Source organism: Hoplias malabaricus, chromosome 16, assembly GCF_029633855.1.
Source record: "Hoplias malabaricus isolate fHopMal1 chromosome 16, fHopMal1.hap1, whole genome shotgun sequence".
In the NCBI taxonomy this organism is placed as follows: domain Eukaryota; kingdom Metazoa; phylum Chordata; class Actinopteri; order Characiformes; family Erythrinidae; genus Hoplias; species Hoplias malabaricus.
Window position 1 is genome coordinate 5,675,778 of NC_089815.1, and position 21,920 is coordinate 5,697,697.

Genomic DNA, 21,920 nt, shown 5'->3' on the forward strand with positions numbered 1-21,920 from the left:
GGCAGTTGGGCTAATACATATTTTTCAAAGCTATTCCTTATAAAGAGGTACATGCAGTGCATTACAAGGCTAAATATCCATCCAAGTAACCAACATTACTTATACAAAATTCAGAAAAAATAAGTTTATAACATGGTTTAGATCTCTTTTTCAGTAATCATTTGCTCTTTAAGGTTATGGTTACAATAACAGGATCCCAATGCATTTTGTGATTTATTAACTCACACAGACACAATGACCTGCCATGGCAGTTGAGGTCGAAATTCAACAACCAGCTCAGCTCTGTGGATCTGTACACTCTCAAAGACACCCACACCAACATCCCCAAAATCAAAAAGGGTCGCCTCGCAGCACAGGTACTGTCTGGACACAAGGGACACACATTGGTAAATTTACATATAAAAAAAAAAGAAAAAACACATAAAATACTGTATGGTCTGTGCGTTTTACAGGCCATTTTTAAAACATGATCTGTATTAACTTTTGGAAATGTACACTACATGTTATTGAAAATTTGCAACCTGACCTAGGCATGTACAAACATTTGCATACAACTATGTATACCTTTATCTCATTTTTAATATAATACTTATTTAATATAAGGCTTGCAAGAGGATTATGCCCATCCAAATGCTATAGGGCTATGAGGGGAAATTACAAGGTGGGGACTTTCTAATAAAGTGGCCAGTGAGTGTAAGATGTACACTTCTGTTGCTCTCCTGCAGTTCTGGGCTGCATATGTTCCATGTGATACTCAGTATAAAGACGCAGTCAGACAGACCTTGGAACAGATTGACATTATTCACCGAATGTGTCAGAAATATCCAGATGACTTCATGTTTGCTGCCAGTAGTCAAGGTAACACATCATTCTGATTCATTATTTAAATAAAATATAGTGGACTCAGCAGTTTTGAGATGCACTGCGGATATTAGTGTACAGTCACACACGCACACACACACGCACACACACACACTTACACAACCGCCATATAAAAACATAAAATGAAATGGGACACTCTGTAGCAGACAAAAAGCAGATTAATGTCACCATGCCTTAGGTCACTTTAAGTGCAGAATAGAAGGGTATGAAGTGCACTGCTGGATGAATGGACTGATGGATGGATCATATATTGTAGTGGATAACACTGCCAGCTTTATACGTTGAACTAGAGTTCAATTCTTAGCTCAGGCAGGAAACATAATGCTACACTAATAAAAGTCCTAGGGCAAGACTCTGAACTCCTTCCCCGTTGACTTGATTAAGCATTCGTGAAATGGTATAAATTATCTTCTCTATTACTTGTCTTTGTCTTATATAGATATAATGGATGCCTTTGGTCAGAATAGGACTGCAAGTCTGATTGGGGTGGAAGGAGGTCACTCCATTGACAGTAGCATGGGCACATTACGTACCATGTACCAGCTGGGGGTCCGTTACCTGACGCTCACACACAGCTGCAACACGCCCTGGTGAGTGACCCAGAGATTAGCACCTGGACATCAACTAGAGAAGCACATTGTCTGCGAGGTTCTGAATGTGCAAAAAAATTAATAAGTTAGAATCCATGTCATTAGGTGTCAGTATAATAGTTGTTTAATTATGCGAAAGAGAAAAAGTGAATCAACAAAAAGATGGCTGACTGTTGTCTTCTTAATGTTTGTTTTTTCCCCACAGCATAAAGTCTGTGTTCAGGGGAGTTCTTTAGTATCACCCCATACCTTTCGTATCACCTTCATATATGCATTTCCTCTCTTGGCCTTCAGTAACGATAGAATTCTCAGGGATCAGATTTCCTCCAAAGCTTTGTTATCTAATGTATGTAGTCACTACTGCAATCAACTCCCATACACAATTCCCCTAAAGTACTTTTGCATTATAAGAACGTGTAGGGAGTTTCCACTGTAGGAGGTATGAATCCATGACCACAAATATGACATAATTCATTCATTCATTCATTCATTGTCCATTACAACTTACTGAGTTCAGGGTCGTATCCGGTCCGACATCATTGTGCTGCCCAAAGATCATCATGTAATCCCAGATTTCCCCAAGATTTGATTAATATTTCTGCTTCTGCTATTTTGGTGAATACAGCAGGTTTCTGTTGAGAACTGCTTGCTTTATGTTGCAGCTAACATTAACTACATTTCTACTTTAGTGTTTATTAAAAAAGAACATTTAGATTTGAACTGTAGCTCATTTGGTCATATTCTAAAAGAAGTGTGTGACAGCAGGCCGACCACAAATACAAAAATGTTTTATAGCCCCAAGCAAGGTTTCCATGAGCAGCTACAAGAGTGAAACGACCAAACCAACTGGTTTCAGACAGAAACTAAGCCAATTAATTTCCAGAACCATGAGTGGCTCAAACATGCTTTACACACTGGTTAGAACAAAAAAGGATCATTCAAGGTGGAAATGTCTCCAAATTCGGGAGACGGCTAAATGAATCGCCAAAACTACTACAAAACTAAAAACAACTCAAGTTACAAACGAGTTTCTGTGGTAATTCAAACAGTGAATAAAAACTTCAAAACAAATTACACTTCAGCCACCTATAAACGGCAGTTGTTTTTCTTTCCTGAAACATACCGTGCTGCCTTAAATGACGCTGATTTTCTGAATGTAAACAAACCAGAGAGAACTGCGTTTCCCCACAAAGTTCAGCTGAATTCAATGTGTGGTCATATATGTACACCGAGTATTGTACTATGACCTTAAAACAATTCAGCCACTTATTTATGACCATAAGTGTGATTGTGGGAGTGAATGTGTGAGTGTGAATCGCCTTGTGACTGGAGCCCCCTCCAGGGTGAGGACCCACCGCAATAAGCGTTTACACACAATGAATGAATGAATACTATGGAAGCTTCATTCTCACATTATATTTCATCTCAGGGCAGATAACTGGCTGGTGGATGATGGCACACATCCTGTGGAGCACAATGGCCTGAGTGACTTTGGAAAGGTTAGACCCCCACTTTCAGTGTAACCTCTCACCTGCTCTTATTACATGTATATATTTTTGGCATTCTCACACTTGTTTGTGACAATATACACTTTCGTTTATAATATAGTGTTTTATTTTTTTATTTTATGAGCACAGATTTCAATTCATGCATTTCAGCCCATTGCTTTGTATGTTGCTTAGCTGCATTACACCCTCAGTGTAGTCAGTGATTAATGAATTGGCCTCTGTTATAGTTGTAAATGTTGCTTTAATGTAATAATGTAACAGTTGCTTCATTGATTTTTTAATTCCCATTTCAAAATAAACCTCCTCATCCTTTCAGACTCCTAACATTGAGTTGTGTTCTCACAGAGGACACAGGGCACTTGGGATCATAGATCAGAAGCAAGAGCAGAGCTTGACTTTTCTTCGATCATCTCTTAATAATCTGATGATGTAGCCAGTCCTGCATTGTTGTTGAGTCGCAAATTCTCTTTATGAGTCTATATATAAAAATAATATGTCATATACTTATGGGCCATTTTGACTAAATAAGTCAAGGCAAGTGATAAGGGTCGATACTTGCCATACACTACATTTGTAGTATGTTGCTCATGTTTATCAGGTCTGACTTGTATACATTACAGCTTAATTGTTAACTATTAGCATGTCATTTCACATCATAAATCAATGTAAACGTGACGGTGGCTTGGCCAACGGGGTAAATAAACCTGCAGCACATGAGGAATTTAAGTAAGCATTCTCTGTTCTGTTTGCAATCAACCATTACTCCATTATGAACTTTGAGAAACAAGTGCACCACTGTCAGTTTGACACCCATTAGGTCACACCTGGGTCTGAGTTCATTGTTGAACATATGGCTTTATTTCCTCAGCGTCTGATTCTGGAGATGAACCATATGGGCATGCTGGTGGACCTGGCTCACGTGTCCGAACAGGTGATGAACCAAGTTCTAGACATCTCCAAAGCCCCAGTCATCTTCAGCCACTCTTCTGCCTACGGCGTCTGCAAACACAAGAGGAATGTTCCAGACAATGTCCTGTTAAAAGTGGTAAAATGCAAATTCTTTTCAACACAGTCTCTCACATCTCAGAGGCAGTGAATGTTTGCATGTTCCTAGATGTTTGAAGGTTTTGACTCTATGGTATTTCTATAGTTTCCAATGTGTTTACTATGGTCTTGCTACATGGTTGCTAAGATTTTACTAGGTGATTACTTTGGTTTCCAGAGTGTTTGTCCATGTGGTGCTAGCCATTGCTAGATGGTTCCAATAGTTTCCCAAGTGATATGGTTTCCAACAGAGTCATGTAGATAACTCAGGTTTCCATGGTGGTTGCTAGAGTGCAAGATTAATACTACAATATCCAAAATGGCTGCTAAGGTGTTGCTGTGTGGTTGCCAAGGTAACTCTGGTGATTGTTAGCGTGTCCCATAATTTAAACACTGTTAATTTAAGAAGGTTGCAAGAAATCCTATGAAATGCCTGATGTCTTGATTGGGGGAACAACCAACACAAGTCAAATCCCTCTCAAGTCCCTCTGTTTCATGTCTACATTCAACCCAGTTTTAACTTATCGTCTTCATTATGATAATCTAAATGTACCATGAACATAAACATCACATTACATCTAATGCCTCATAGAGCACAAAAGTGTGCTCTATTGTTATTGTAATGTAATTAAAATTATGTTTATAACGATGATTTTTAACCACTGTGGCCTGTTGGTTAGGGAACTGGTCTTGAAACTGGAAAGTTGCCGGTTTGATCCCCAGAGCCAGCAGGTCTTGACTGAAGTGCCCTTGAGCAAGTCACCTAACCCCCAATTGGTCCCCGAGCGCTGTAGCTAGGGCTGCCCACGCTCCAGGAATGTGTGCTTATTGCCCCCTAGTGTTCACTAGTGTGTGTGTAAATGTATGTTTCACTGCACGGATTGGGTTAAATGTGGAGAATAAATCCCTCTATGTGCAATCTCAGCCAATAAACTAATTCTAATTCTAAATTTTATATGAAATCATGTGCAAAAGTTAATTCAGTGGTTTTGTCTTAGTCAAAACTAGGTATTTCTTGCTTTGCCTGTAAATGCGATAAATACCATGAATACCGTAGCTCTTAGGTCACATTCAGACTCAGTTTAACATCAAAGAACTCTTCAAAAAAACTCTTAATGATAAGCCACATTTCTGTGGTTTGGGTGCAAAATATTTACTGGCAAGTGTTGGTGAACTGTTGTCTAAATGCCAGTAAATCTGGTGTCTGAACTTGATCTCATGTTTTTGTTTTAGAAAGAAAAGAAAGGGATTGTAATGGTTAACTTCTACAATGACTATGTCACTTGCAGTAACACAGCAGACCTTTCACATGTTGCTGGTGAGTAAAAGTATAAACACCGAGATTAAGTGAGAAATTTGTCATTTTTACCATCAGAATGTAGCTCACAATATTTAATATTTCTTTTTACAATATTTATTATTGTATTTCCAATCATTTTATCTTTAATTAAATGTTCAACAAACAAGACAAGAATCATATTGCTTTGTAGTCGCAGAATGAAACCCTTTATGCTCCATAGAGTCCAACACATAGTGGCAGCCTTTGGTTTAAACAGTTTTAGTTTAGAATCCTTGATACATCCAGGCCCCTATGGGTCGATATAATAGACTTTTCATAACATTAAGAAGAATCACTGGAGAAATGATTAACTGCTCCTTTAAAAACAAAAACTGTTTTAATTAACTCTTCACTATCACTCTTCCCTTGTCCAATACAGATCACTTTGACTACATCAAGAAAGTGGCTGGTGCTAGCATAGTGGGATTTGGTGGGGATTATGATGGTGTGTCCAGGTATGAATGTACAAGAAGTAATGTCTGTAAAAAGCCAATGTAATATTACACCACAAGTAGAAATGACAGATGTAGGCAGTGACTATAAAACCTCTTTTAAATAAAATAAATAACCAAGCGATTCTGACACCTGCTCATTCTACATTTCTTCTGCCATCTTCTGCTTAATTACGTGCTTCACATTTACTGTGTTAATAATGCAATAACAGCATAACATTTTAACAGTACTTTCTTTTAATGCTGTCAATGCATTTTAATAAATTTTACTTGTGAACCATCTGTAAATATAGTCCAACTGAAGCCCAGTCCCTACAGAACACACTTAGTGAATGTAAACAAATGAAATACGAGTATCACTGAACATTCATGCTACAGAGAGTAACAGAGGCCGTGACTGTGTTTCTGTCATTGTAGTGTAACTGTATATAGCTGTAAACAAATGTAGCCTTTAATTTCAACATGTTATAACGACAGAAATGAATAATTATCGCCTCTCAAGAACCATGTTGTGTACTCACTGTAATCCAAATGAGTTAGTTACAAGCCAGATACATGAAGTGCTTTGACTTTAAAAGCAATCTCTAGATACTTAACCTGTATTATGGCGACTGCTCATTTATTACAGTATGAATTATAGGGGAATAGTATTCATATACTTAATTGTATTAATCCAGAAATACCAGATTGGTGGATGTCCATATCGACATTTCACATATAAGAAAAATTATTAATTCAGAACTGTGTTGTTGGCAGGGTCCCAACTGGACTGGGTGATGTCTCAAAGTATCCGGACCTTGTGGCTGAACTGCTGAGACGTAACTGGACGGATGATGATGTCAGAGATGCACTGGGGAGGAATCTGCTCAGAGTCTTTAAAGATGTGGAGACGGTCAGGGCAGGACACACACACACACACACTACTGCACATAATCTGTATGAATAGTATTTAGTTTGTAAAATTATGGATATAAGGATCATTACCAGTTTGATGACATGAAGGAGAAGCGCTGGAGAAAACTTCTGAAATTAATTGAATGAAAATGATTTCTGGTTTAAATGACAAATAATATGTTTACACACTGACAAGAGTTTTGCTTTATACAGGTGAGAGACTCACTGAAAAACACGGCTCCAGATGATGAGCCCGTTCCTCTGGAACAGGTCCAAAACTCCTGCAGGACAGATTATGGTTACCGAGAGAAGTCCAGTGCTCCAGGGATTACAGCACGCAGCCAGCTGCATTTAGCCTCTGTTCTGACCTTGACCTCACTGTTTGCCAAGTTCCTTTAATTTACCTCCATCTTGATTACACTCTAACAACAAGATGTTGCCGCTCTTACAGGCTTCATATAAGAAGTCTTCCTCAGTTCTGTGAGCCTGTCATATATTAATTGTTAAAAAAATCCTCACACCCTCAGAATGGTGCCTTTATGGAGGAGACCAAACTTGTTTAAATGTATTAATTCACTAATATACCAAGACATATTCATTCTGAGCCCCCTCCAGGGTGTATTCCCGCCTTGCGCCCAATGATTCCAGGTAGGCACTGGACCCACCGCGACCCTGAACTGGATAAGTGCTTACAGATAATGGATGGATGGATGGATATTTATTCTGAGCAGCTGATGTGGGTCTATATGTCATGAAAATTCAAACACCAATTTCAATATAAAAAATTTTTTAAAGCATTTTTAAAAATTGTGTCAAATTGCCAACCAATGTGTGGATAAATACAGTGATCTCCCATTATCTCTTTTGTACGGTGTCATACAAAATCACAGACCGCTCGTCATGGGCATTAAACAGCCTAAGGTATGAGGACACCTGGATGATTCTTTTCTTGCTTATCTCACTACCCTTTGAGCATCTGTCTCGTATTCACCACATTTATATTTGCACTGAGTGTCTTTTCCTTTTGCACATGCAGGGATTTGAATGTTTCTTGTTGTACATTGTACTTTCACATCTTGTATGTTATTGTGTGTGAGTGTGTATGAACGACACCTACATGACCTACTGACAGTGCAGTATATACACTGTGATGTTCAACAATATGTGCTTCATCACACTGAGAAATTAAATGGTACAATTACATTTTGGGACATTAAAAGGTTGTCGAGATTTAGGAAGTGCAACTAATAACCAGCTTGTTACAGAGCAATTTGTTTACCGGTGACTTTAATGGGGAACGAAATTCAGAGAATATAATCAAAGAATATAATGAATCACTACTCATTTATAAGTTGTGGGCACAGTCAGAACATTATGAAGGACACCGTTCACACAGAGCCCCAGTTACGTCTACTGTATCCAGAACTCTTTCACTGTCACACAGTCTCATGTAAATATAGTGCACATGTTATACGTGAATGTCATACAGAACATATTGCTGTGCATTTTCATTAGCTCAGTTTGCTAATGGGAAAATATTTCAATAATTCAATATTTGGTATATTGGATATTTTACATGTAGTCTTTTTCCAATGTGTTAAACTAAGAAATACAAACTGAAAATTCAACTTTGCAGAACAGGAGGTTGTATTAAGCTGCATGAAAGGCCTAAACGGCACAGGTATTATTTATTTTAATAAGATGAGTTTAACGAATGAGTTAATGAAACATTTAACATGTTTACTTGAGGTGAATTTACTGAGATATAAAATAAAATAAAATAAAAAATTCTAAGGGCCTGGCACTAACAGGGGACCCTTTGAGGCCTATTAATATTATTTTAATAGTATTGCCTTGTATAGGCTTTTGAAATAAAACATCATTTCATCTGTTAAAATAAACTAAATTAAACATGGGTGTGATTTGCTAGGACATCTTTTTCTCGAATTATTTATCATATTGTCGTTTCACCCTTCTCTTTTTTACTGAATGGTACAGTCTGATTCTGGCCGCGCGAGCGGGACTCGGTTCAACTGTCAGTTTTTCTAACGTGAGCGTTACCGCTACGCAGATACACAGCTAAACTTGAGCTAGTCAAAAGCAGACTTGAATTTAGTTTGCTTGCGCTTGAAAATTTCACTTCCACTAGCATCTTTCATGGGGCCCAACATTTCTAGCGGCGACCCAGATTAGAAATCTTAATAAAACAAATACAGTGAACTGATTTTGGCAAAAAGAGAAACATGATACGCAAATCAATGGCCTTTTCCGGCTCCTTTATAGATGTGTTCTCTGTAAAAGGAAGGTTGTCATGCTTTCACTCAAAATCAGCACAAATTTGAACAGGTTTTCTATAAATGAAATATCCCAATCACACTTTTTGTCTTGTATGATTGGTCAAAACAAAATTACCCAGGACATTAATCAAATACCTGAAGCTAGAAAGGACAGTGTCATATTTAAAATTGTGTGTATGTGGAGACGTTAATTTATTGTTACTTAGCAAATTAAAAATAATACTTATTAATAATACTTAATAATACTAAAAACATGAATAAATGAAAAAAACAAAAAATAGGCTTTCTTCTGCAGAGAGGCTTATTCAAAGACTGCAACTCCACCTGGTGGAGGCTTGGAGAACGCGTAAGAAAGATCATAAAAAGAAAGCCTATATTGCACAGGAAAGTGTGTAAAATACAATCCAGATTTATTTTATTATTTTGTTTTAATCAGTTAAATAAAGTGTGAACATTTCACAGATTCATGTTACTATTTCATTTTACGAAAGTGAAAACAGTTGTATTTCAGAGTAAGAGTGTTTGTGAAAGACTAAGACGGGTTTCCTCCAGGTGGAATGGCTACTCAAAAGTGTCCATAGGTGTGAATATGTGAGTGTGTGTTGCCCTGCAAAGGGTGTGTTCCCGCCTTCCCGCCTCAGTGAATTTGAGTAGGCGCCGAACCCACCATGACCCTGAACTTGATAAGCAATTACAGACAATGAATGAATGAATACTTGAAATTTGAGCTATATATGAGCTTAGGTTGTCTGGTTAAACAGAAAGCCAGCTTTATAAAATGTGCCCCTGAAGTGATGGTTTCAAACTTTGTGCCATACACTGCCCTGAAAGATCACCTTCATTCTGAGTAAACACTCTGTGGGATCTAGAACACAGCCCTTTGTCAGTGCCGACCACATATTTGTTTATAGGCAAAGAAAGGAAGCAGTGGATGACCAAAGCATTTTACAGCAAAATTTGTCACCTGCTGTCAGAAAAGTGACGAGAGCACCACAGAACATGAGAGCGCCTATGACACTGTGCTGACAGGTGTGAATGTGCTACTTTCTGATAGAGCTGCAGCTGTTACACCGCTTATGTTTATTAGCTCACCAACTCCCTTGGGCTTGTGTCCAGTTTTGTGATGTTTTACTGTAGTTTTGTGGACACAATAAAATGTCTAACCTGTCTGTCTAACCTTACAAACCTGACTTTCAAATTTTCTACTTCCTAATTTGTTTACTGTTTTGCATTTTCTTCCAATGTCCACTACAAACATCACACCTTATTCACGAAAACGTCTGAGCAGCCTTGGCCATGATCAAATCTCTCTCTCTCTCTCTCTCTCTCTCTCTCTCTCTCTCTCTCTGTGAAAAACACAGCATCACAACACAATAGGAAGCTGATATCAACGGATATTCTGCATTTTACACAGAAAGAACCCAAAGTTAAAAACAATAGAATTCAATGCTCGTCTAAACTGGTACATACTGGTTTAGGCTGTTCAGATTTTGAATCGGTGGTCACCCAGTGTGCTCATGGTGGTTGAACAACATACCAGCTTCAAAAGCACTATATTTGCTGGATTCTGAGAGCTGGTCACTGGAATCGGACACTGTACCTTATATAGAATAAGAGAACATTCTATGTTGCTATAGAAAAAACCCTGACATCTGTAACAGTGTCTTGTTTCCTGATTACTTTGTACAATGTGATGTGCCAAATATAATGTGTGTAACATATGGACTTCCAGTTAAGTAAGTGGAGAGTCTGTGACATTTGAACAGTGCTGTACTAGTGCATTAACTGGTGTATTCATCGATTCACTCAGACCTCTCCCTCTACTGTTGGTTTAAGTTCATGTATCTTACTTACGGGTAAAAATATGAATGCCCCTCTTTGTAAAATCTTGTGTAACCATATATGTATTGTCTCTCAGGAAACAGTATATCCTGAACTATAAGTAAAGGACATAAGACCTCCTTACCCCTGTAGCATGAGTATGTTTTAAATCAGGCCTGTTACAATAATTTAGAGTATCACCATCTTGGCATTCTTTATTAACATATATTTTAACCCTCATTTATTTATTCACCTTGAATGGAGGAGCCTGATGATAAGCTCTGCTCAGCACCTCAGTGAAATAACTTTGCACAGGGCTCAATGTGAAGTGTTTTTTTTTGAAGGAGTCACTTACATTATTTGCACACCAAACAAAGGATTCTATACAGAGATTTTAGTTGAACAAATGTGATGAAATCTCCACCAGACCTAAAGCACAGTGTAAACATGTAGTCCTCTGTATTCTAAGCCCGTGTACATAAAGAGCTGTTGGACTGTTCAATATTGACTTTGGATTAGTCTGGTGGGAGATTACAGAAGTATTTCTCATATATGAATATTGTGGAGGCTGGGGCAGTAATAGCTTCTACTTTTCTGAGAGGGATTTACACTAGATGTTGAAACATTGTTGACAGCATTTATTTAGGAGCACATTAATAAGGTTAAATACTGATGTAGGCGGCGCGGTGGCGCAGCAGGTCACAGTCACACAGCTCCAGGGTCCTGGAGGTTGTGGGTTCGACTCCCGCTCTGGGTGACTGTCTGTGAGGAGTTGGTGTGTTCTCCCTGTGTCTGCGTGGGTTTCCTCCCACAGTCCAAAAGCACATGTTGGTAGGTGGATTGGCGACTCAAAAGTGTCCGTAGGTGTGAGTGTGTGAGTGAATGTGTGTGTGTGTCTGTGTTGCCCTGTGAAGGACTGACACCCCCTCCAGGGGGTATTCCTGCCTTGCACCCAATGATTCCAGGTAGGCTCTGGACCCACCGTGACCCTGAATTGGATAAGCGGAATGAATACTGATGTAGGATGAAAGGTTCTGGACTGCAAGCATTACTCCAACTCATCCCAAAAGTATGAAATGTTGTTCCATCACTCCATAGAACAGTTCCATTTTCACAGCACAATGCCGTGGGGTTATATACTCCTCTGCCCCAATCTTGGGATTACTGATAGTGACCACAGGTTTATGCACATGTTGAGTATGTCCTGGTGCTCCCTGCTAAGACTTACATCAACAAGACTCCAAGTTTATGATAAATGAATTCCATTAAACTCAAAATCCTCACACCAAGTCTAATGTGATAGAAACTCTGAACTCTATTCTTAGATACAATGCTGGATCCCTTATAAAAATATTCTACCCCTTTTCCATAAATGAACATGTTTCTGGGGCCTTAAAGATATGTGTCACCTGCTTTGGTCAAAATACCACAAGGACCAAACAACGCAGCAGTGTTCTCTCCCTGTCTTAACAGCCCTACTCAGAACTTTTGACCCCTGTTCCTTTAAATGAGAATGAGCCACATCAGGCCCACAGGTGAGGCGCGAGGAGAAGTTGGGTTTTAGCCATTTTTGCTTGGTTCTCTTTATCTGTTCTCATTTTCACAAAGTGTAATAAGGACTCATTCCTTTCTCTGTGCTTTTTGTATTTGTTTTGCTCTTTTTAATCTTGTTTTTGCACTCTCACATAAATCAGTGCTGTGATTGGAGGCGGGACAAATCTAAAGTCTGTGCACTTCATGTAGGATACAAAATCAGAATGTCATGTTGTCCTCATGTTTTCAGAATTGTTTCACAGTTTGTGGATTGGAAGGCACTCCAGGTACCAAAATAAATGTTCAAATGCACTGAAGAACTGACAATTTCATATTATGTCTCATTTAAGTGATCCTACTTTTCCCAGTGCTACATACTAAGAGTCAGAGATTTTTAATTATGAGCATCATGCTGTAACCTCCTATAGCTTTATTTGAAGAAAGCAGTTATAAATATATTAGCCTCCATAATTCATGTCTAATTAGTTTTAGGATGTGAGATTAAGTAGATAAGCCTTCCTCTGGGTATGTGTTAATGGAACTGCAGTTGGACTGCAATAAGCACTGACCCAGGCTTTTTCGTTTTCATATCGATCCAACGTTTCTATCAACAGTTCACTAGAAAAATGTAGTCATTTACAACCAATCCATCTCATGGCTCACTTCAGCTTAGACCTGAGTGTGGAAGCTCTTTCTGGTCTTTTCTGGTTAAAATGGCCAAAGAGAAAAAATAAATAAATACAATGTGAATTACAAATTAAAACTGTAATTTATATCTTACTCTCTCTTAATTTACCCAAGGCCTCATATAATGTTATATACAATTACAAAATTGGAATCTTTATTAATAAGAAACTTATGACCGAAAAAGTGAGACGATTTTTACAAATACAATTGTATCTGAGGAGAGTAAAAATACAGCTGTCCTTCACTGGAACTGGTCTTCTATGAGAAAAGGAGGCTCCTAGGAAAGATTTGGGAGCTGTAAAAGCTACAGTTATTTGTAAGTAGTGCAATGACATACCTTTAAAGTCTGAGAATGGAACCCCGAAACCTTGAGGCAGGTTTATCAGTCTAAAAGTCTTGTACATGCCACACACTCTGAAGGTAAATAAATTGATTTTGCAAAACATTTTGGCCCTAAGACCATTGTTACATGGTGCTGTTTCTTGTGCCTTGGCCAGAATTTAATGGCACACAGAAAACTACTCTGTGACAGAACAACTGTTTGAACACTTCAAAGCTGTTTGCATTTCTAAACTATTCTTAGATATGACTGTACTGCTTCAGAAACAGACCAAAATGGAAACTAGAGGACAGACTATTTCTCCTCTAAGCATTTTCGACTTCATTTTCCTTCTCACATCATCACAGAAATGTGTCACGTACCACAGCCTGCAACAATTCAGTCAAGATCCAACCGATTCTGAAGCAAGCACAACTGTTAATAGAGATTCTTCAGTTAAAACCTTCTTAAAATTTTAAGAATTGAAGTAATACTGCAACAATAAACTAACCACTATGTTCCACATGTGTAGCATTCCATGGGATGGAATGCTTTCTTTCAAAGGTGCCTCAGTGACAACTATCCAAGATACCCTGCTATGGTAGAAGTGCATTTCAAAGTATTCAGTCTGGGGTTGCAGACAGCATGTAACTATTTACACAGCCAGAGGAACTTTGTTTCACCACTTGAATGGTAGTACTGAGAAAAGACTTCCATGTATCTCAAGAAATGATCGGTGCAGCCAAGTCATACTTGAAGTTCAAAGTGCCTTAGGTATGTTGCAAGAGTTGACCATTGTCATCTGATATAGAGCAGGTTAATTTCAGGGTTGTAGGCGCATCAGTGTCAGCATCAGTGCTTTAGGTCTAATGACAGCAAAGGAATCCAGTGAAGGGATTGTCTGGGATGAATTTCAAAAGATTCAAAACATGCAGTGTTGCTGCTTTCTTGATCTTTTACTGGGCCTGGTGCATGGCTCAAGAAATCCAGCCAGGAGAGAGCTGCAGAAGACTTCATACCACCAGGGACAGAACAAGTGCTTGAAAATGGCTCTTTTAAGTTGCAATTGTGTATAAATTAGACAGCCACCTGTGATGCACCTTTTAACATAGTCAGTATTAACTTTTTCAGAAATTTGAGTTACAGTACCAGGTGGGCTAGCTTTTGCTCCCCTCACTCATCTTTGAGCCTTGGGCACCTATGACCTACTGTGGTACACTGGTTCAAGAAAAGTGAACCATATTATTTTGACCAGGGTATCAGTTTGACTGGAGATACTCTGGTCAAAACAATACAAGCATCACAATTTTGGCAGATCCAAAGTCTGAACAAGACTGAGTGTTCACTTGCTGCATAATAGAACCCACCCCTCGACAGGAGCTATTAATCAATGTTATTCATTTCACATATCAGTGGTTTTATTCTTGTGGCTGATCAGATCAGTCCCTCCAAAGCACCAGAAATATTACTTAGTATGGAATTGGGACGCATGGTTATGCATCTGTGAACACTTCACACTTATTTAAAGGAATGGAGAAGGATCTAGTAGCCAAGCCAAATGCCTTTATAATAATAAGGACCCAAGGACACTACAATAGATAATAAAATAAAAAATAAAAAGGGAAATACACATACATACATACATAGACACATACATATCCATAAACACATACACATATCATCCATTCATTCATTCATTCATTATCTGTAACCTCTTATCCAGTTCAGGGTCGCGGTGGGTCCAGAGCCTACCTGGAATCATTGGGCGCAAGGCAGGAACACACCTTGGAGGGGGTGCCAGTTCTTCACAGGGGAACACACACTAACTCACACCTACGGACACTTTTTAAGTCGCGAGTCCACCTACCAATGTGCGTTTTTGGATTGTGGAAGGAAACCAGAGCACCTGGAGGAAACCCATGCAGACACTGGGAGAACACACCACACTCCTTAATATCATCCATATGCTCATTTAAAAAGATGAGTTTTAAGTCTGGTTTTAAAAAACATCTACAGATGAACAAGCTCGCAGTTCATCAGGACGACTATTCCGCAGCTTTGTACCAGCCACACAAAATTCCAAATGGTGCTTAGCTAAAAATGTGGGACCTCAAGCAAATGGAGGCTTGAGGACCAAAGAGTACGCACTGGAGGGTATGACTGAAGTAAACTACTTAGATAAGGAGGGGCAAGGTCATGCAAGGATTTAAGCACCAACACAAGCAACTTTATACGGTACTGCACTGAGAGCCAATGAAGACGATTTAGGACTGGCACATACCTACTTATGGAACATACCTACAGATACAGCATGGCATCAAAGTGCATCAGGAAATGGAGATTTGAGAGGGAATGTAGATAAGCAAGTAAACTAAGCTGTGGGTTGTAAGTAGGGCCCTTTACGTCACCACACTTGATAAGGTTCTCATGTTTTCCTCTGTGTGCTCAGTGTGCCCCATTACAAGTAACCTGATCTCTGGAGTAGACCAAGAAAAGGAAATGAGATCCATGCATGAACAACAAACAGAGTTACAATATAGCAGTGAACTCCCAAGGCCAAGAGCATGACTGCATGCTGACTGTTTTCTGTACTGTACAGGCATCGGGGCCTCAAATGTCAACTGTCCCAATGTCCAAATATCTTCATCCATCTGCGAGAGATTACAGTTAATCCCTGATATTCATTCATTCTGCAGATCAGGGGCCAAGTAATCATAAGCTGATGTATTTCACCTTCCTCAGAGTTCCATCTAAATAAAAACAGCAACAATAAACAACAAAACCTGAAATTAATTATGTTCTTATGCTTTAAGAACTTAGCTGGCAGTTGGTCGCAAGTAAATTAACATCCTCTCTCTCTCTCTCTCTCTCTCTCTCTCTCTCTCTCTCTCTCTCTCTGCCTCTCTCTCTCTGCCTCTCCTCCAACTCCCTCCTCTCCCTTACACACACACACACACACAACGAGTCCATCCGAAAAAAGAAGATGAGATAACATAATAACAGGTTTTTCGGAGGAAATCCTAATCGCTTTTATTCCAGGCTTTGGGAGAGAACATTTTTCTGCTAAAGGATTCAGGGTGATGTTTATGGGACTGGACGATTATTCTCTCAGTCAGAACACAAAATTACCAGAAAGCACAGGGGTGTCCCACACGAGCTTGCCATTCTCAACAGCAGCTCATCACTGGAGTGATGCTTGATTGATTGGAAATGTGATGGAACGAGGACTGTGCCTCGACCCACCCCAACTATTCAGCGAGAGCTTTAGGCTGACAGTGACAGAGATGTAAATGCTACTTTGTCATTTCTCCAGAAGACAGATGAGATCATCACCATCGCAGGAGTAGAGTTTATAAACGCTGGGCATACAGAGTGCATTTTCTTCTGCCATATAAGGTGAGCTCCCAATTTGTTTCTTATTTCAGGGGTGATGTCTTTTGCACTTCTTTTAGGCAGTGGACTCACAAAAGCGCAGTTGTCATAATCCTTAGGTGAGGGATGGTTTGTATTAATAGCAGAAACTTGTTTATGACTGAGATAGAGTGGAGGATTAGACTGATGCCAGTTATGTCCTTATACAGTCTAGAGCTGAGTCCCATGTAAACAGCACTGCTCCTGTTTTGCTGTAGTAATGGGAAATTATCCCCAAAGGACAGTGCTGTTACCTACACAGCACCTCATTCTTTTTCTCCCACACACAAAGCACCCTTTTAAACACTAACCATGGACATATAGCTCTGATAGTAGCTGATTATCCATAACAATAACTCATTATCTACTCTGAAACAAATAGTTTAAGTTGTTGTTAGAGTAAGGATTTGAAGAAAATAAATATAGGTTCTTTTAAGTTAACCCTATAAATACAGTTATTTTCAAAGCTTTTCGTGTGGTACCCACTGATTATATCTGTTATTGTGAACTATTGTTATGTCAGGTAAAGAGTTACAGCAACAAAAAATGTTTATCAGAGGATCCATCAACGGCTTACATTTAATTTCCTTTCATTTCTCTACAGTGCTCCTGTTTTGGCATCTTCCCCGTGCTTCTTAAACTCTAAAAGCACAAACGCCGGCATTTTACTGCAGCTGCTTCACATCCGTGGCCAAATGCCATCATGCCTATCATCAGCAATACCAATGACCTAAGCAATTTTTCAGTCAGCACAGATGACAGCAGCCTTGACCGATTTTTCACAGAAATTCCAGAAACCGAGACCATCAAAGGAGTGTACTTTCAGCGTGCCCAGCTCCTGCGGGATCCCTCTGCCACCAGGAAGGTCAACCACAATGAATTAGCCATCATCAATGTAGGAGGGGACCGCTACGCATTCCCCTGGAGCACACTGGATGAGTTTCCACTGTCCCGTCTGGGCCAGCTACGCCACTGCAGTCGGCCAGAAGACATCGCAAATCTCTGTGATGATTACGATGAGGCCTGCCGGGAATATTTCTTTGACCGCAGCTCCACCACTTTCCGTGTCATCCTCAACTTCCTGTTGGCTGGAAAGTTGCGTCTGCTACGGCAGGTCTGTGCCGTGTCCCTGTCTGACGAGCTGGACTACTGGGGCATTGACCCGGCAAACATGGAGCGCTGCTGCCGGCGTCGGATGATGACCCGCCTTGAGGAACTGGCCGAGAGGAAGAAGAAGGATGAGGAGAGAAGGGGGAAGAGGCTGCAGAGCAAGCCCACAGAGGAGAAGGGTTACCGTGCCGTTATGAGTCGACTCAGGGAGGTGGTGGAAAATCCACACTCTGGCTGGCTGGGCAAAACCTTCGCCTGCTTCTCTGTGGTTATGATCACTCTGACCGTGATTAGCCTGTGCATTAGCACCATGCCAGATCTAAGGGAGGAAGAGAGCCGGGTATGTGCACAGGATCAGTACCTTTCAACAGTTCACAGCTTTTTAGTTTGGTAATGTTTTATAGCAGTGATTCTGCCAGGGATATTGAAAAGAGGAGAATGTAAAAGAGTAAAAGATTCAGAGGGCCCAGAGCTGGTTTTATTAGGTAATACACATTGTCCATTTTATCGACTCCACTGACCATACAAGAGCACCTTGTTTCTATGCATAATTTCATATTCCCACCAGGTATGATTTGGGTGGTGGATCATTCTCAGCGCTGCAGTGACACAGATATGGTAGTGTGTGTTCTGCTGGTATGATTGGATCAAACACAGCAGCACTGCTGGAGTGTTCAAAGCCCTCAGTGTCACTGCTGGAATGAGAATAGTCCACCAACCAAAAAGCATCCAGTCGACAACATCCTGTGTCCACTGATGAAGGACTAGAGGAGGACAAACACACACTGTGCAGTGACAAAAAAGCTACTGTCTCTGACTTTACATCTACAAGGTGGACCAATCTGGTAGGTGTGTGTAATAGAGTGGACAGTGAGTGGACACAGTGTTTAAAAACTTGGACAGCACTGCTGTGTCCAGCGCGACACACACTAACACTACCACCATGTCAGTGTTGCTTCATCTCTGAGTTTGATACACCACCCAAACAATCTGTGAGGGTCTGGACATGGGTATAAAACCATGCAGAGAAACAGGTGGACTACACTTCGTAATTGTAGAACTACAAAGTGCTCCTGTATGGTCAGCCGAGGTGATAAAATGAACCATGAGTATAGATACAAGAGAGGGGTTCCTAATCCAGTGATTAAGGTTCACTATATAAGTTCAGAAACAAAGGAGAATTCTTTAGAAACTCAGTTGAAATACTAGAAATCCAAGAGCTTAATATTCTCTAACTTCATTTACAGGGTGAGTGCTCGCAAAAGTGTCAACATATGTTCATCGTGGAGACAGTGTGCGTAGCATGGTTTTCCCTGGAGTTAACCTTGCGCTTCCTGCAGGCACCAAGTAAGCTGGAGTTTGCTCGCGGGCCACTGAACATCATTGACGCAGTGGCCATTCTGCCCTACTATGTCTCCTTAGTAGTGGATGAGAAGGATGGCAGCATGGGAGATACCGGGGCAGGTCGAGGATACCTGGACAAGCTGGGTTTGATCCTGCGCGTCATGCGTGCCCTGCGGATCCTGTATGTGATGCGACTGGCCAGGCACTCGCTGGGCTTGCAGACACTGGGGCTCACGATGCAGAGGAGTACCCGGGAGTTTGGCCTGCTGCTACTTTTTCTCTGCGTGGCCGTTGCGCTCTTTTCCCCACTCGTCCATCTTGCAGAAAGTGAGATGGCTTCTGGCACAGCCGTGGGTCAACACAGCTTTAGCAGCATCCCTGCCTCCTACTGGTGGGCTGTCATCTCCATGACAACAGTGGGTTATGGAGACATGGTGCCGCGTAGCATCCCTGGCCAGGTGGTGGCCTTCAGCAGCATCCTGAGCGGCATCCTCATCATGGCTTTCCCCGCCACATCCATTTTCCACATGTTCTCCCGCTCTTACAACGAGCTTAAGCAAGAACACGAGATGATATGCAAGGAAGAACGAGTAGCCTTTCTGACAGCCAGTGCTGCAGAGGAGGTCAGGAAAGAATCAGAGATTAACCACTGTTCCTGGCCACTACTGGACACTAACAAAACTCATCATAGTGAAAATGGAACTGGGGCTGATCAAAGTGTGTTCACAGCCACTGCATGCTGAACCAGTGTGTAGATGACTAAAAGTTATGCGGAGTGGCGTATTTACTTGTGGTTTCTTACCAGAGACAGTGACAGTCTCCAGATCTGACCTCTGGGCATCCAGGTGTAATAAGAATTCAAGTAGATTTTTGATTAGTTAGGAATGCAGCTGTTCATATTATATACAAGATCATAATGTCCTCCTAAGGCACTTTAGGAAAAAGGTTCACACGTCTGCATGGGCCTATATCAATCATCTTAGATGTGTAAGCAGATGTGACTGTGCTCTGACCATAAAAATTGATCTCTTGTAACTTGCGATGCGATTTGCACTCCTGAAAAGCCTAAAAAAACTAAATGATCACACCTGCATAACACATATATGCCCTAAACTTTGATATGTGCACTAAAAAACCCACCATAAATACTGTTACATTGCAACTATAATAGCCTAGCCATCAATGTGTATGACCTAATGAATCAAGTGATGCAATGTGTATTATAACCAAAGTGTCCACGGTTTTTTCCAAAAGATGACAAAGACAATAGCAATAATAATAAAAATATTAAAGGGATTTAACTCTTAAAGTGACATGCCTTGGGCAAAATATCACATGGACCAAACAACACACCACTATTTTCCTTGTCTAAACAGTACTGTTCAAAGCTGCTGGTTTCAGCATTTGTTAAGCAAACTGTAATATATGTATTGTACTCAGTCATAACTCGTCCAGGGTGTGTCATCATAGATTAAGGAAACTAAGGAGCCTAAGGAGGCTAAGCTGAAGCACTGGTGTCTTTAATAGCAGTGCTGATGTCAGTATAATCTCTTTGTGAAGTTGAGTTCTATTGAAGTTTCGGCATTAGATCCCATCCTCTATCCAATACCATTACAGTCCAAACCCACCAGGTTGGATACATAAACATGGTGTCCTTCAGCCATGAAGTGACCAAACAAACAGAGATAATGTTAGATTTTGAGACATAAAAAATCCTCAGTGTCCTTTTAAATATCACCATGACCAGAGACCATAGAGAAGAAATTCTTGCCATGTGTTTGAAAGATGGGGCAGCTTAGATGCAGCAAAAATACAAGACAGATCCAGAGTTGAATACTTTTCACCTGAAAAGAAATTATTTCTGAAAAAATATAGATATACAGACACTGTGTATAGTTTAAAGGTGTAAACTCCATAGTTTGTGTGTTTTAAATAAAGAAAATGTGAGATAGCAACAATTAAAAGGTGTAAAGACTGTGTTTTTTGTATTTTATACAAGAGCCACTGCTCCTCCCATTTTCAAACATGCAGTAATTACTTTGAAATAACTTTTTTGTTCAGTTCTCTTCCTTCTCTGTGCTAATTTTTTTAAAACATTTTGTTTGTTTTAACCCAGCATTTGCACTCTCACATGAACATGGTCTCCCCACAAGCAGTGTCTCCCCACTTAGACTAAGAATCAGTGCTTTTTTCCACAACAAAACAAAAAACCTTTGGAATGGTAACTTTATATATAAAATGAACAAATAAATTGAGTGAACATAAATAAAAAAAATTGAAACTCTTGTTTTAGAACATTTTGTCCGGAAAACTTCAATGTCTACAATGTAACAGTTTACAGAAACAGGGCCAGGTTGAGGGTACCTGGACAAGTTGGGTTTGATCCTGTGGGTCATGTGTGCCCTGTGGATCCTGTATGTAATGTGACTGGCCAGGCACTCACTGGGCCTGTAGACACTTGTCCATCTTGCAGAAAGTGAGATGGCCACAAAGCTTTAGCAGTATCCCTGCCTCCTACTGATGGACCTTCATTCTCTTTGACACCTCCATCTTCCACATGTTCTCCCGCTTCTACAACGAGCTCAAGCAGTTTACTTTACTTTTTACTGTATGTCACGCTTTTGCCGTTTTGTGTTTTGTTCTTTAGCACATGACTCTTTTGTTTTGTTCCTGTCTCTTCCCTTGTTTT

At 40.1% G+C, this 21,920-nt stretch overlaps 2 protein-coding genes across 2 annotated transcripts in view; both read left to right on the top strand.

The window, feature by feature from the left end:
- Positions 1-7,108, top strand: part of dpep1 (dipeptidase 1) — a 49,351-nt gene extending 42,243 nt beyond the window's left edge. The window contains exons 3-10 of the mRNA XM_066648011.1: positions 726-858; positions 1,322-1,472; positions 2,902-2,971; positions 3,849-4,025; positions 5,258-5,342; positions 5,743-5,818; positions 6,572-6,707; positions 6,923-7,108. Of these exons, the coding sequence (XP_066504108.1) occupies positions 726-858; positions 1,322-1,472; positions 2,902-2,971; positions 3,849-4,025; positions 5,258-5,342; positions 5,743-5,818; positions 6,572-6,707; positions 6,923-7,108 (1,014 nt within the window). The remainder of the gene's footprint in view (positions 1-725; positions 859-1,321; positions 1,473-2,901; positions 2,972-3,848; positions 4,026-5,257; positions 5,343-5,742; positions 5,819-6,571; positions 6,708-6,922) is intronic.
- Positions 7,109-17,480: 10,372 nt separating this feature from the next.
- On the top strand, positions 17,481-19,974 carry kcng4b (potassium voltage-gated channel, subfamily G, member 4b). Its single transcript, XM_066648414.1, has 2 exons — positions 17,481-18,227; positions 19,135-19,974. Exons 1-2 carry the CDS (start codon positions 17,481-17,483, stop codon positions 19,972-19,974), a joined length of 1,587 nt encoding a protein of 528 aa, XP_066504511.1.
- Positions 19,975-21,920: the final 1,946 nt, after the last annotated feature.